Source organism: Onthophagus taurus, chromosome 11 (genome assembly GCF_036711975.1).
Source record: "Onthophagus taurus isolate NC chromosome 11, IU_Otau_3.0, whole genome shotgun sequence".
NCBI lineage: Eukaryota > Metazoa > Arthropoda > Insecta > Coleoptera > Scarabaeidae > Onthophagus > Onthophagus taurus.
In genome coordinates, this window is record NC_091976.1 from 31,540,247 (window position 1) to 31,554,984 (window position 14,738).

At 36.1% G+C, this 14,738-nt stretch overlaps 1 protein-coding gene across 1 annotated transcript; it reads right to left on the reverse strand.

Moving 5' to 3' along the window:
- Window positions 1–612: 612 nt before the first annotated feature.
- Window positions 613–14,731, reverse strand: LOC111423337 (uncharacterized). Its single transcript, XM_071200511.1, has 9 exons — window positions 14,567–14,731; window positions 13,957–14,514; window positions 13,750–13,899; window positions 6,388–6,472; window positions 6,185–6,327; window positions 5,994–6,132; window positions 5,502–5,674; window positions 5,242–5,446; window positions 613–1,715 (listed from the first exon to the last, which is right to left on the reverse strand). Exons 1-9 carry the CDS (start codon window positions 14,669–14,671, stop codon window positions 814–816), a joined length of 2,460 nt encoding a protein of 819 aa, XP_071056612.1. The 5' UTR covers window positions 14,672–14,731; the 3' UTR covers window positions 613–813.
- Between the last annotated feature and the right edge of the window lie 7 nt (window positions 14,732–14,738).

A 14,738-nucleotide genomic window follows, 5' to 3' on the forward strand; every position in this document is an offset into this window, starting at 1 on the left:
TTCAGCCAGCAGTATCTATTTACAACCGGATGTATCTAGTCTTGATCAAGCAGTACTCTGTCTTTAACATCTAGCAGGTAGTCTCTTGGAAGCAGTACTTAGTGTTCTATTCGCAGTATCTAATCTGCGAGTTATTTGCCAGCATCTTGTCTACGTTTAGTAATAACTTATTTGCTAGTAGCAAAATCTAGTTTTTCATTCGGAATAACTAATCTTCTGCGAGTTGTATCTAATCTTCTGTTAGCAGTATTCAGTCTTCTAGCAGCAATTTGTTGTCTGATATTAGTCATTTTACTCTTGTATTGGTAGTTTTTGCCAGCAAAACTTAGATTGTCGCAGTATCTTATTTTCCAAAGCAGTGTACTCTCAGTACTCAATACTTTGCTATCTTCCAGCATTATTTAGTTATCCAACATATAGCTTTCTATAAGCAGTATCTAGACTTCTATACATTTTAGTTTCGGAATGTTTAATTAACATTAGGTATTTATAGATATCTTATATCTTTAGAAATCTCCTAATTTAAACAGTTTGATGTTTAGGTCTAATTAGAAATGAGTGAATTAAAATAAAATTTCTAAAAGATTAGGATATAAATAATTAAACACGGAATTAAAAAGTTTTGTTTTTAATGTAAATTTTTGGAAAATAAAAATAAATGTATTTTTATCAACATTATAAGTTAAACAATCTTTTTTAACATTAACCTTTATAACCACACTACGTCAAATATTAATCATCCGCTGAATTCGCATTCGCTGAGTAAGGCTATTTTTAACAACACATTAGATAATTTCTTTATCTAATAAACAATTATGAGTTCGACAATAAAAGTGCAGTAAGTGTTTTATAAACATACGACGGCGCATCAATTCCAAAAATGAAATCTAAATGATTGAATTTAAGGTCTGGAACTAAAATGTAAGCTTGTGGATTAGCCAATTCGCTGTAAAGTGTCATGACGTCTTTGTACGATGATAACCAATCGTTCATGCTATGAAAAATGTAAACGGGAACTTTAACGTTTTTTAAATTGTAATTTGGAGGATTCCACGATCGGTATCTTTTAATATTTCCGATAAATCCATAATCAAATTGTCTAAAATAACCGGATTTAATTTCTTGTGAAAAATGTAAAAGTTGTTTCGTTGAAGAACCAGCTGGGGTGTGACCTAATATCACCGGTAACATTGTTGTATTCATTTGGGCTTTATTAAAACCGCATAAAGCGAAAATTGTATTTGTACATATTTGTTGGGTGAAATCGCCATCTTTACACATAGTAATCCCAACGTTTGCCATAAATTCCGAATTTGGTAAAAACTCATTTACACCAACCAAAGAAAATATTTGTCCTAACCCCCAAGCTCCGTAAGACAACGTTTTAAGAAGAGGACTTTTCATATGACTCACATAAGCAATCGGCGCCATACTAAATTGTGATATAATTTTCGAATTATATTCAGGTCTTTCAGAACACATAACATAAAAAATCGTATTTCCTTGCGAATGACCGACATATTGAAGTTTTTCATGACCGGTCGTTTCAAGAACGTAATCGATCATCGCCGGAAGATCATAAACGCCAAGTTCGTGCCAAGAAAAATCCCAAAATTCGGGAGAATCGGTTGCTAAATAGGTGTGATTTCTTGAATAACGATTTCCTCTTGAGTTTCCCATCCAAACATCATAACCCATCTCAACTAATATGTAACCTAGATACAACAAAAATAGTTATTTATATTACAAGTGGGGTAGAAACTAAATTACTGTACGAGTGTGGAGAATTATGCACGAGTACTGTAATTATGCTCTAGCCCACGTGTGATATACAACATTTTATCTACGACTGCTAAAAATTACTTAAAAATCAATTTCTTTGAAAAGTTTTAATAATATGTTTAATAAATTAAGTTTATTCTGATTAGGCTAAAAATGCGTTACGTAATGAAACCAGTGCGGTAATGAACTTCATTACGTAACTCGAATCACCTCAAATGAGTGTGGTAATGATGACTTATCCAAACAGTCGTAGATAATAGTTATTTATATTACAAGTGCGCTAGAAACATAGTTACTGTATGTGTAATCACACGAGTACTGTAATTATGCTCTAGCCCACGTGTGATATACAGCATTTTATCTACGACTACTAAAAATTACTTAAAAATCAATTTCTTTGAAAAGTTTCAATAATATGTTTAATAAATTAAGTCTATTCTGATTGGGCTAAAAATCCGTTACATAATGAAACCAGTGCGGTAATGAACTTCATTACGTAACTCGAATCACCTCAAATGAGTGTGGTAATGAGTTATCCAAGCAGTCGTAGATAATAGTTATTTATATTACAAGTGGGCTAGAAACATAATTAATGTATATGTAATCACACGAGTACTGTAATTATGCTCTAGCCCACGTGCGATATACAGCATTTTATCTACGACTGCTAAAAATTATTAAAAAATCAATTTCTTTGAAAAGTTTCAATAATATGTTTAATAAATTAAGTCTATTCTGATTGGGCTAAAAATCCGTTACGTAATGAAACCAGTGCGGTAATGAACTTCATTACGTAACTCGAATCACCTCAAATGAGTGTGGTAATGATGACTTATCCAAGCAGTCGTAGATAATAGTTATTTATATTACAAGTGGGGTAGAAACTAAATTACTGTACGAGTGTGGAGAATTGCACGATGAGTACTGTAATTATGCTCTAGCCCAAGTGTGATATACAACATTTTATCTACGACTGCTAAAAATTACTTAAAAATCAATTTCTTTGAAAAGTTTCAATAATATGTTTAATAAATTAAGTCTATTCTGATTGGGCTAAAAATCCGTTACGTAATGAAACCAGTGCGGTAATGAACTTCATTACGTAACTCGAATCACCTCAAATGAGTGTGGTAATGATGACTTATCCAAGCAGTCGTAGATAATAGTTGTTTATATTACAAGTGGGCTAGAAACATAATTACTGTATGTGTAATCACACGAGTACTGTAATTATGCTCTAGCCCACGTGTGATATACAGCATTTTATCTACGACTGCTAAAAATTACTTAAAAATCAATTTCTTTGAAAAGTTTCAATAATATGTTTAATAAATTAAGTCTATTCTGATTGGGCTAAAAATCCGTTACATAATGAAACCAGTGCGGTAATGAACTTCATTACGTAACTCGAATCACCTCAAATGAGTGTGGTAATGATGACTTATCCAAGCAGTCGTAGATAATAGTTATTTATATTACAAGTGGGCTAGAAACATAATTACTGTATGTGTAATCACACGAGTACTGTAATTATGCTCTAGCCCAAGTGTGATATACAACATTTTATCTACGACCGCTAAAAATTACTTAAAAATCAATTTCTTTGAAAAGTTTCAATAATATGTTTAATAAATTAAGTCTATTCTGATTGGGCTAAAAATCCGTTACGTAATGAAACCAGTGCGGTAATGAACTTCATTACGTAACTCGAATCACCTCAGATGAGTGTGGTAATGATGACTTATCCAAGCAGTCGTAGATAATAGTTATTTATATTACAAGTGGGCTAGAAACATAATTACTGTATGTGTAATCACACGAGTACTGTAATTATGCTCTAGCCCACGTGCGATATACAGCATTTTATCTACGACTGCTAAAAATTACTTAAAAATCAATTTCTTTGAAAAGTTTCAATAATATGTTTAATAAATTAAGTCTATTCTGATTGGGCTAAAAATCCGTTGCGTAATGAAACCAGTGCGGTAATGAACTTCATTACGTAACTCGAATCACCTCAAATGAGTGTGGTAATGATGACTTATCCAAGCAGTCGTAGATAATAGTTATTTATATTACAAGTGCGCTAGAAACATAATTACTGTATGTGTAATCACACGAGTACTGTAATTATGCTCTAGCCCACGTGTGATATACAACATTTTATCTACGACTGCTAAAAATTACTTAAAAATCAATTTCTTTGAAAAGTTTCAATAATATGTTTAATAAATTAAGTCTATTCTGATTGGGCTAAAAATGCGTTACGTAATGAAACCAGTGCGGTAATGAACTTCATTACGTAACTCAAATCATCTCAAATGAGTGTGGTAATGATGACTTATCCAAGCAGTCGTAGATAATAGTTATTTATATTACAAGTGGGCTAGAAACATAATTACTGTATGTGTAATCACACGAGTAATGTAATTATGCTCTAGCCCACGTGCGATATACAGCATTTTATCTACGACTGCTAAAAATTACTTAAAAATCAATTTCTTTGAAAAGTTTCAATAATATGTTTAATAAATTAAGTCTATTCTGATTGGGCTAAAAATCCGTTACGTAATGAAACCAGTGCGGTAATGAACTTCATTACGTAACTCGAATCACCTCAAATGAGTGTGGTAATGGTGAGTTATCCAAGCAGTCGTAGATAATAGTTATTTATATTACAAATGCGCTAGAAACATAATTACTGTATGTGTAATCACACGAGTACTGTAATTATGCTCTAGCCCACGTGTGATATACAGCATTTTATCTACGACTGCTAAAAATTATTAAAAAATCAATTTCTTTGAAAAGTTTCAATAATATGTTTAATAAATTAAGTCTATTCTGATTGGGCTAAAAATCCGTTGCGTAATGAAACCAGTGCGGTAATGAACTTCATTACGTAACTCGAATCACCTCAAATGAGTGTGGTAATGATGACTTATCCAAGCAGTCGTAGATAATAGTCATTTATATTACAAGTGCGCTAGGAACATAATTACTGTATGTGTAATCACACGAGTACTGTAATTATGCTCTAGCCCACGTGGGATATACAGCATTTTATCTACGACTGCTAAAAATTACTAAAAAATCAATTTCTTTAAAAAAGTCTATTTAACATTTATAAAAATATTTTGAAATGATTGTTGACAATTTTGAATTGTCAGTATCAACAACATGTTTACTCATCTGGAATAAGTGTAAAAATATATAAATTAATGTTTATAATAAATAGTATTGTTTCTCTGTAAGTAGATAACACTTTTTCTTTTGTATTGTTGCTCGTTTCAATAAATTAAGTCTGTTCTGATTAGGCTAAAAATGCGTTACGTAATGAAACCAGTGCGGTAATGAACTTCATTACGTAACTCGAATCACCTCAAATGAGTGTGGTAATGATGACTTATCCAAGCAGTCGTAGATAAAATTTATTTATAAAGTGAGATAAAAAATTACCTAATGCTTTATTTGGACCCATTAAAACCCAATCACCGGAAGATGCTAATATTCCATGTTGCATAAAAACAACAGGTTTTTTTATATTTTTATCATTTGTTTCATATTTTCCATGAGCCATTCGATGTAAACTAAGAATATATCCATCTTGAGTAACCACATCATGAATTTCGCAAGGATATCCAGCTTTTTCAATTAATTCCGGCTTTAAAAATTATTAAAGTTTAAATCTATAAAAAAGTAATTTAAAAAATACTAACCACGCTTAATAAAGCATCAACAGGAACTTTTCTATCTAGTTTTAAAGCACGAGACCAACTTTCCGGTAAGATTCCCCCATATACGTTAAGAATCAAACAAGTTAATATTAAAACTTTTATAGTAGTCATGTTTCCTCTAAGTTTAAGGAAAGAAATGATTCGAAAATCGGTTTATGTTGCTTTTTGTAGCTTTATTGTAGTGGGACACTTGATGAGATAGTCGCAATTTTCTAAATACTTATTGGTCAGTTCTTATCGTTTTGGTAAATGAATCATCGAAAACAAACAAAGAAATTGAAAAAAAAGATGGTCTTAAATCGATATTTTGATCAAATACAGTTATTAATATAATAATATAACCTTGGCCTAAAAGAATATAAACAATTATTTCATAATTTCTAAAGATTTATTGGGAGATTAAAATGTTTATTTGATAAGAAGATGCCCCAATTCTGTTGCAATAAAAGATTGTTTAATTTTTTTAATATTGGCTAAACATCTCGATAATTTTATCGTTCACTAATACATCAGCATCATCGGCTGCAAGAAACGCAACATGATTCCACATATCTCTATCAATTTTGTAATCGAAAACACAATTTGGAAGTAATTTTATAAATTCTTGAACTCCCTACAAAAAAAAATTAAAGAAATGTTTATGAAGACATAAAAAAAATTTTTACTTTAACATCAGCAAATGTATCATATTCGCTGTACATTACAGCAATGGGAGCTGTAACTTTACTAATATTGTACTCAGGTGGTTGTAAAGTACCGTAACGTTGTATATTTTCTTCGGGGCCGTAATCAAATTTTTGAAATCGCTCTAAATAAAATTTATTTGGCAGGTTAAAATGTTTCTTTTAAAAATGATTTGGTCGTTTACTTGAATTATATAATTGGGCATAATGTAATAATTGACGGAATGATAACCCTCCTGGTAAATTACTTACTGCTACGTTGTAAATTCTCTAAAAATTAAAATTATAATTAAACATGAAAATATTTTAGTTAAAAAAAAGATAATTTTAGGAAATTAACATGGTATTTTCAGCATTCTAAAATCTAGTTAGTGTAATTCCAGAGTTTTTCTTCTAATCCAGAATCGAAGTGTATCAACCTTTAATTTATGTGCTATGATTTCAGATATTTTCTGGAATATTGATGCACTGTGATTAATTACTGATCATACTAAGTCAACCAGTGACAGAGAAAGATTGGTGGCGATTTGGTGAAGAAGTATCTGCCATGATCTGCGTCAGGAAAGTATCCGATTTTGTAAAATTATGCTGTCCATACTGGAAGGCAATAGCAACTAAGTCTACAAGGTTGTAGATGAGCGATAACTTCGCCTTCCCCAGTTTTATGAAACACCAGACTCAAAGGGCAAAACTGTTTTAAGCTTTTTAATTGATTGAAAGGTAGTGTTTGACACAATGAACAGGCGGAAGCTGATAGAAAAGTCATAGAGCAGGAATTGATAGAGAGATATGCGAAGGGATTAGATATGTTCTTAGAATCTTAGCTTATTTGCACGATACACAGCGGATATTGAAAACAGATTACAGAAAGAGAGAAGTTTCTCACTGAGAGACAGGTTTTTTTGATCCGACAGACTAACTACAGATGTGCATCCTTTTTTGGATGGAATTCGTATCAAAATCAACCACTTTCCATTCACTTGGTTTTCCACAACGAGTTGGTTCCTTGAAAGTTGTTAAGCTTGCTCCAGCTACATTTTATTCGGTCTTCCTTTATTTACTTCCTTTACTAATTCAAGATGATTTAGCAATTTCCAACATTTCCATAATTTTTTTAATGAATTTAATGTTTGCCACATTGAAGTACTTCGTCAGTCAAGACAAACATCCACTCAAGGCTTGGTCTTCTCCGCATCCTATTGGATCATGACTTCCAATTAGCTTCCATTATTCGCTCCAAGTCTATCTTTGTCAAGTGTCAGTGAGTACAGTGAATTTTCTAAGCATGTTTTTTGCTCCCTCTATTTACTTCGCCGTCATCAGAACATACTCAGTTATAACCCATACTTAAACGGTAGTCTTTATCATAATCCATCATCTAAAGAAAGCTCTTTTCAGGTATCATAGCCATCGAGTCTGCATACTTTCTATTGTTGTATCGGAGGTTGGCAGGAATGAATTTTTTGGATTTTCTCAATTCCAATAGTTATAAGTATTATTCGTATAAGTTTCTAAAAGTTTATAAGTATTATTATAAGTTATAATAAGTATTATTCGTGATACTTGGGTTGGGAAAGAATCTCGGCTGACTTCTAAGACGTCGGCCGCCATAAATATTGCTCGTGATACTTGGACGTCTTCGAAGTCGGACGAGATTCTTTCCCAACCCAAGAAGTATCACGAACAATATTTATGGCAGGCAACTTCTTCGAAGTGGGTCGGCAGCCTAAATATTGTTCCTGATTCTTTCTCAACCCAAGTATTATGAACAATATGTATGGTGGCTAACATCTTCGAAGTGTATCGATATATCACGAACAATACTCAGAACAATAATATTCTGTTAATATAAGAAATATAAAAAATGCTTGAATGGTATAGAACGTATTTTGGCAAAGGTGGTTCTTTACAGCATTCTTCATTCTTGCAAAGGATAGATCTCGTACCGACGCAGGTAGATGGTTAAAGAATTTAATGCCCCAATAGTTGGCATTGTTTACGCAGTTCCTTTTTGTTTCTAGTGTGATAGTTATGTGAATCACAGTTTTTTGGCAGAAGGTATAATTTCTGGTGAACATTCTTTATACAGTTGAATATATATAATGCAGGTAAGGTAAGTATTTTATACCGAGCAAAATAACTTCTACAACTTTCTCTGCTTCCCAGGTTGAACAGTGCCCTTATCGCTCGTTTCTGAAGTGTAAATGCTCTTTCGGCTGCCGAAGAAGCTCCCCAGAATAGGATACCGTAGATTCTTTCCCAACCCAAGTATCACGAACAATACTCTGAACAATAACATTCTGTTGATATAAGAAATAATCTCAGCCGAATAATCTCGTCGGCCGCCATAAATATTGTTCGTGGTACTTGGGTTGGGAAATAATCTCAGCCGGTTTTGAAGATGTCCATAAGTATTGTTCGTGGTACTTGGGGCGGCCGACGTTTTCGAAGTCGTACTCTGAACAATAATATTCTGTTGATATCAAAAATAATCTCGAAGATGCCGGCCGCTATAACTATTGTTCGTGATACTTGGGTTGGGAAAGAATCTTAGCTGACTTCGAAGATGACGGGCGCCATAAATATTGTTCGTGATACTTGGGTTGGGAAAGAATCTCGGCCGACGTCTTCGGTGTGGGATATATCACGTACAATACTCTGAACAATAATATTCTGTTAATATAAGAAATAGCCTCAGCCGACTTCGTAAATGTCGGCCGCAATAAATATTGTTCGTGATACTTTTGTTGGGAAAGAATCTCGGCCGACTTCGAAGACGTCGGCCGTCATAAGTATTATTCGTGATACTTGGGTTGAGCAATAATCTCGGCCAACTTTGAAGATGTCCATAACTATTGTTCGTGGTACTTGGGGTGGTCGACGTTTTCGAAGTCGTACTCTGAACAATAATATTCTGTTGATATCAAAAATAATCTCGAAGATGCCGGCCGCTATAAATATTGTTCGTGATACTTGGGTTGAGAAAGAATCTCGGCCCATTTTGAAGATCATAAGTATTGTTCGTGGTATTTGGGGCGGCCGACGTCTTCGAAGTCGGCCGAGATTCTTTCCCAACCCAAGTATCATGAACAATATTTATGGCGGCGAATGTCTTCGGTGTGAGATATATCACGAACAATACTCTGAACAATAATATTCTGTTAATATAAGAAATAGTCTCAGCCGACTTCGTAAATGTCGGCCGCTATAAATATTGTTCGTCATACTTGGGTTGGGAAAGAATCTCGGCCGACTTCGAAGACGTCGGCCCCCATAAGTATTATTCATGATACTTGGGTTGAGCAATAATCTCGGCCGACTTTGAAGATGTCCATAACTATTGCTCGTGGTACTTGGGGTGGTCGACGTTTTCGAAATCGTACTCTGAACAATAATATTCGGTTGATATCAAAAATAATCTCGAAGATGCCGGCCGTCATAAATATTGGTCGTGATACTTGGGATGAGAAAGAATCTCGACCCACTTTGAAGATCATAAGTATTGTTCGTGGTACTTGGGGCGGCCGACGTCTTGGAAGTCGGCCGAGATTCTTTCCCAACCGAAGTATCATGAACAATATTTATGGCGGCGAATGTCTTCGGTGTGGGATATATCACGAACAATACTCTGAACAATAATATTCTGTTAATATAAGAAATAGCCTCAGCCGACTTCGTAAATGTCGGCCGCTATAAATATTGTTCGTCATACTTGGGTTGGGAAAGCATCTCGGCCGACTTCGAAGACGTCGGCCCCCATAAGTATTATTCATGATACTTGGGTTGAGCAATAATCTCGGCCGACTTTGAAGATGTCCATAACTATTGCTAGTGGTACTTGGGCCGGTCGACGTCTTCGAAGTCGTACTCTGAACAATAATATTCTGTTGATATCAAAAATAATCTCGAAGATACCGGCCGCCATAAATATTGTTCGTGATACTTAGGTTGGGAAAGAATCTTGGCCGACTTCGAAGATCATAAGTATTGCTCGTGGTACTTGGGGCGGCCGACGTCTTCGAAGTCGGCCGAGATTCTTTCCCAACCCAAGTATCATGAACAATATTTATGGCGGCGAATGTCTTCGGTGTGGGATATATCACGAACAATACTCTGAACAATAATATTCTGTTAATATAAGAAATAGCCTCAGCCGACTTCGTAAATGTCGGCTGCTATAAATATTGTTCGTCATACTTGGGTTGGGAAAGAATCTCGGCCGACTTCGAAGACGTCGGCCCCCATAAGTATTATTCATGATACTTGGGTTGAGCAATAATCTCGGCCGACTTTGAAGATGTCCATAACTATTGCTCGTGGTACTTGGGGTGGTCGACGTTTTCGAAGTCGTACTCTGAACAATAATATTCTGTTGATATCAAAAGTAATCTCGAAGATGCCGGCCGCTATAAATATTGTTCGTGATACTTAAGTTGGGAAAGAATCTCGGCCGACTTCGAAGATCATAAGTATTGCTCGTAGTACTTGGGGCGGCCGACGTCTTCGAAGTCGGCCGAGATTCTTTCCCAACCCAAGTATCATGAACAATATTTATGGCGGCGAATGTCTTCGGTGTGGGATATATCACGAACAATACTCTGAACAATAATATTCTGTTAATATAAGAAATAGCCTCAGCCGACTTCGTAAATGTCGGCCGCTATAAATATTGTTCGTCATACTTGGGTTGGGAAAGAATCTCGGCCGACTTCGAAGACGTCGGCCGCCATAAGTATTATTCGTGATACTTGGGTTGAGCAATAATCTCGGCCGACTTTGAAGATGTCCATAACTATTGCTCGTGGTACTTGGGGTGGTCGACGTTTTCGAAATCGTACTCTGAACAATAATATTCTGTTGATATCAAAAATAATCTCGAAGATACCGGCCGCCATAAATATTGTTCGTGATACTTAAGTTGGGAAAGAATCTCGGCCAACTTCGAAGATCATAAGTATTGCTCGTGGTACTTGGGGCGGCCGACGTCTTCGAAGTCGGCCGAGAGTCTTTCCCAACCCAAGTATCATGAACAATATTAGAATATTCTGTTAATATAAGAAATAGCCTCAGCCGACTTCGTAAATGTCGGCTGCTATAAATATTGTTCGTCATACTTGGGTTGGGAAAGAATCTCGGCCGACTTCGAAGACGTCGGCCCCCATAAGTATTATTCATGATACTTGGGTTGAGCAATAATCTCGGCCGACTTTGAAGATGTCCATAACTATTGCTCGTGGTACTTGGGGTGGTCGACGTTTTCGAAGTCGTACTCTGAACAATAATATTCTGTTGATATCAAAAGTAATCTCGAAGATGCCGGCCGCTATAAATATTGTTCGTGATACTTAAGTTGGGAAAGAATCTCGGCCGACTTCGAAGATCATAAGTATTGCTCGTAGTACTTGGGGCGGCCGACGTCTTCGAAGTCGGCCGAGATTCTTTCCCAACCCAAGTATCATGAACAATATTTATGGCGGCGAATGTCTTCGGTGTGGGATATATCACGAACAATACTCTGAACAATAATATTCTGTTAATATAAGAAATAGCCTCAGCCGACTTCGTAAATGTCGGCCGCTATAAATATTGTTCGTCATACTTGGGTTGGGAAAGAATCTCGGCCGACTTCGAAGACGTCGGCCGCCATAAGTATTATTCGTGATACTTGGGTTGAGCAATAATCTCGGCCGACTTTGAAGATGTCCATAACTATTGCTCGTGGTACTTGGGGTGGTCGACGTTTTCGAAATCGTACTCTGAACAATAATATTCTGTTGATATCAAAAATAATCTCGAAGATACCGGCCGCCATAAATATTGTTCGTGATACTTAAGTTGGGAAAGAATCTCGGCCAACTTCGAAGATCATAAGTATTGCTCGTGGTACTTGGGGCGGCCGACGTCTTCGAAGTCGGCCGAGAGTCTTTCCCAACCCAAGTATCATGAACAATATTAGAATATTCTGTTAATATAAGAAATAGCCTCAGCCGACTTCGTAAATGTCGGCCGCTATAAATATTGTTCATCATACTTGGGTTGGGAAAGCATCTCGGCCGACTTCGAATACGTCGGCCCCCATAAGTATTATTCGTGATACTTGGGTTGAGCAATAATCTCGGCCGACTTTGAAGATGTCCATAACTATTGCTCGTGGTACTTGGGACGGTCGACGTCTTCGAAATCGTACTCTGAACAATAATATTCTGTTAATATCAAAAGTAATCTCGAAGATGCCGGCTGCCATAAATATTGTTCGTGATACTTAGGTTGGGAAAGAATCTCGGCCGACTTCGAAGATCATAAGTATTGCTCGTGGTACTTGGGGCGGTCGACGTCTTCGAAGTCGGCCGAGATTCTTTCCCAACCCAAGTATCATGAACAATATTTGTGGCTGCCAACGTTTTCGAAGTGGGGTATATCACGAACAATACTCTGAACAATAATATTCTGATCCGTACATTATTTCAGCGAGCAGCGAGACTATGTGAAGGAGAGAACTTGAAGAAGAAGCAACACTTTCTACGAGGCGTGCTGCAGAAGAATGGATACACTTCGAGGGACATCAACCAGGTCATCAAGCAGCGAAAGCAGAAAGAGGACACGGTAAGTACAAAACCACTTGGATTTATCTGTCTTCCCTATGTTTCGGGTGTAACGGAACGAATTGCTAGGCACCTCAAGAAGAACGACATCGTAGTGCGGTACGGCACGGTCAGCAAAATTCGGAACACACTCCCGATAGCCAAGGACAAACTAATTCCATTAAAAGGAGCAGGAGTCTATCGACTATCGTGTAGTTGTGGGAAGGTTTATGTTGGCCAAACTGGACGCAACGTCGAGAGGGATGTAAGGCTGAAGAAGATCCAGCAGTCGGCGGTTGCGGAACATTGCCATGCAGAGGGGCACCGAATAGACTTCGAACAAACAAAGATGCTGGCTAGGGACAACAGATACTACCAAAGACTGACAAGAGAAGCCATAGAGATCCACCGACATAAAAATAATGTTGATATAAAATATAATCTCAGTCGACTTCGAAGATGCTGGCGGCCATAAATATAATTTTCGTGATACTTGGGTTGGGAAAGAATCTCGGCTGACTTCGAAGTCGTCGACCGCCATAAGTATTATTCGTGATGCCTGGGTTGGGAAATAATTTCGGCTGACTTTGAAGATGTCCATAGGTATTGCTCGTGGTACTTGAGGCGGCCGACGTCTTCGAAGTCGGCCGAGATTCCTTCCCAACCCAAGTATCACATACTTAGACTTGATGGGTGAAGTACGCAGATTTTTGGAGTAAACTGAATTATGTCTTTGGTTTTCCCTTATTAATTTATTTATGATATTCACATTGTGATATATTTTTGGGACTCGGATAACAATTTGTACACACTTAATCTCCAATGGATTTTGTTCTATTGGCAGAAGTCCCCAACTCATTAATATCATTGTTGCTGTTTCTGGATATTGTCAAAGAAATTTTATTGAAAAGAAAATTTGAAGATTTTTTTCGGCTTATAAAAAATACGTTTAACGATATTTCTTACCCTATCGATTTGGATTGAATCATATCCCATTATTAAATTAAGAGATCCTTGACAAATAAAAGCGAAAATACTTCTGCATAAAGTTCTTAAAAAACTTCTAAGCGTAGCACCACTCGGTATTTCATAAATTTGCAAATAATCAAGAAGCCCCTAAAAAAACGTATTAAATTAAATTAATTAGTAATAATTTATAATTTAATTTGATACCCTTATAGCTTCAATATTCTCTGAAATAACCAAAATTAATGCGTTCCTATTAAATTTAGTAACCACAGCGGGTCCAATTAAAACGCCCAATCGAATTTTATCGTTCATTTCAGGTTTTTCCGTATTCATAGCTATGAAAGCAGATCCTCCTTGAGAATGTCCAATAAAAAAAACTTTTTTCTGCCCCGTAACTTCGATAATATAATTGATTTCGGCCGAATAATCGTAAACGCCGATTTCTTCCCAGGTGAACATCCAAAATTGTCTCGAACGATTACTTAAATTTTGATGTCTTCGCGACCATCGAGTCCCTCTCGCGTTACCCACCCAAACATCATAACCACCCTCTACTAAAGCAAAAGCTAAACTTCGATGACCCATCATAAAAAATTCAACTGAACTTCCACCTGCGCCGTGAGCTATTACAACAGCGGGTCGGTTTAAACGATTCGTGCTATTAATTCCGTACGGAATTCGATGCATTTCGATTATGTAACCATCTTCGGTGGTTATCCTATGACGTTCTATTGGATAATTGTATTTTTTCGCTAATTGAAACTTATTTAAAAAAGAGAATTGAATTAATGGTTAAGTAAATGAGATTACTCACTGGTGTTAAGCCGCTATTTCCTGAAATATCTTTCACGGTTTCGTTATCTAATCCATTTGTGGATTTAGCTGTAAATAAAATCAGGAAAATGTTTAGGAATAACATTGTTACGATCGGAAAAGTTGGATGTAAATAAAAGATTGTATCAATTCAAATCGTTTATATCGAAGAA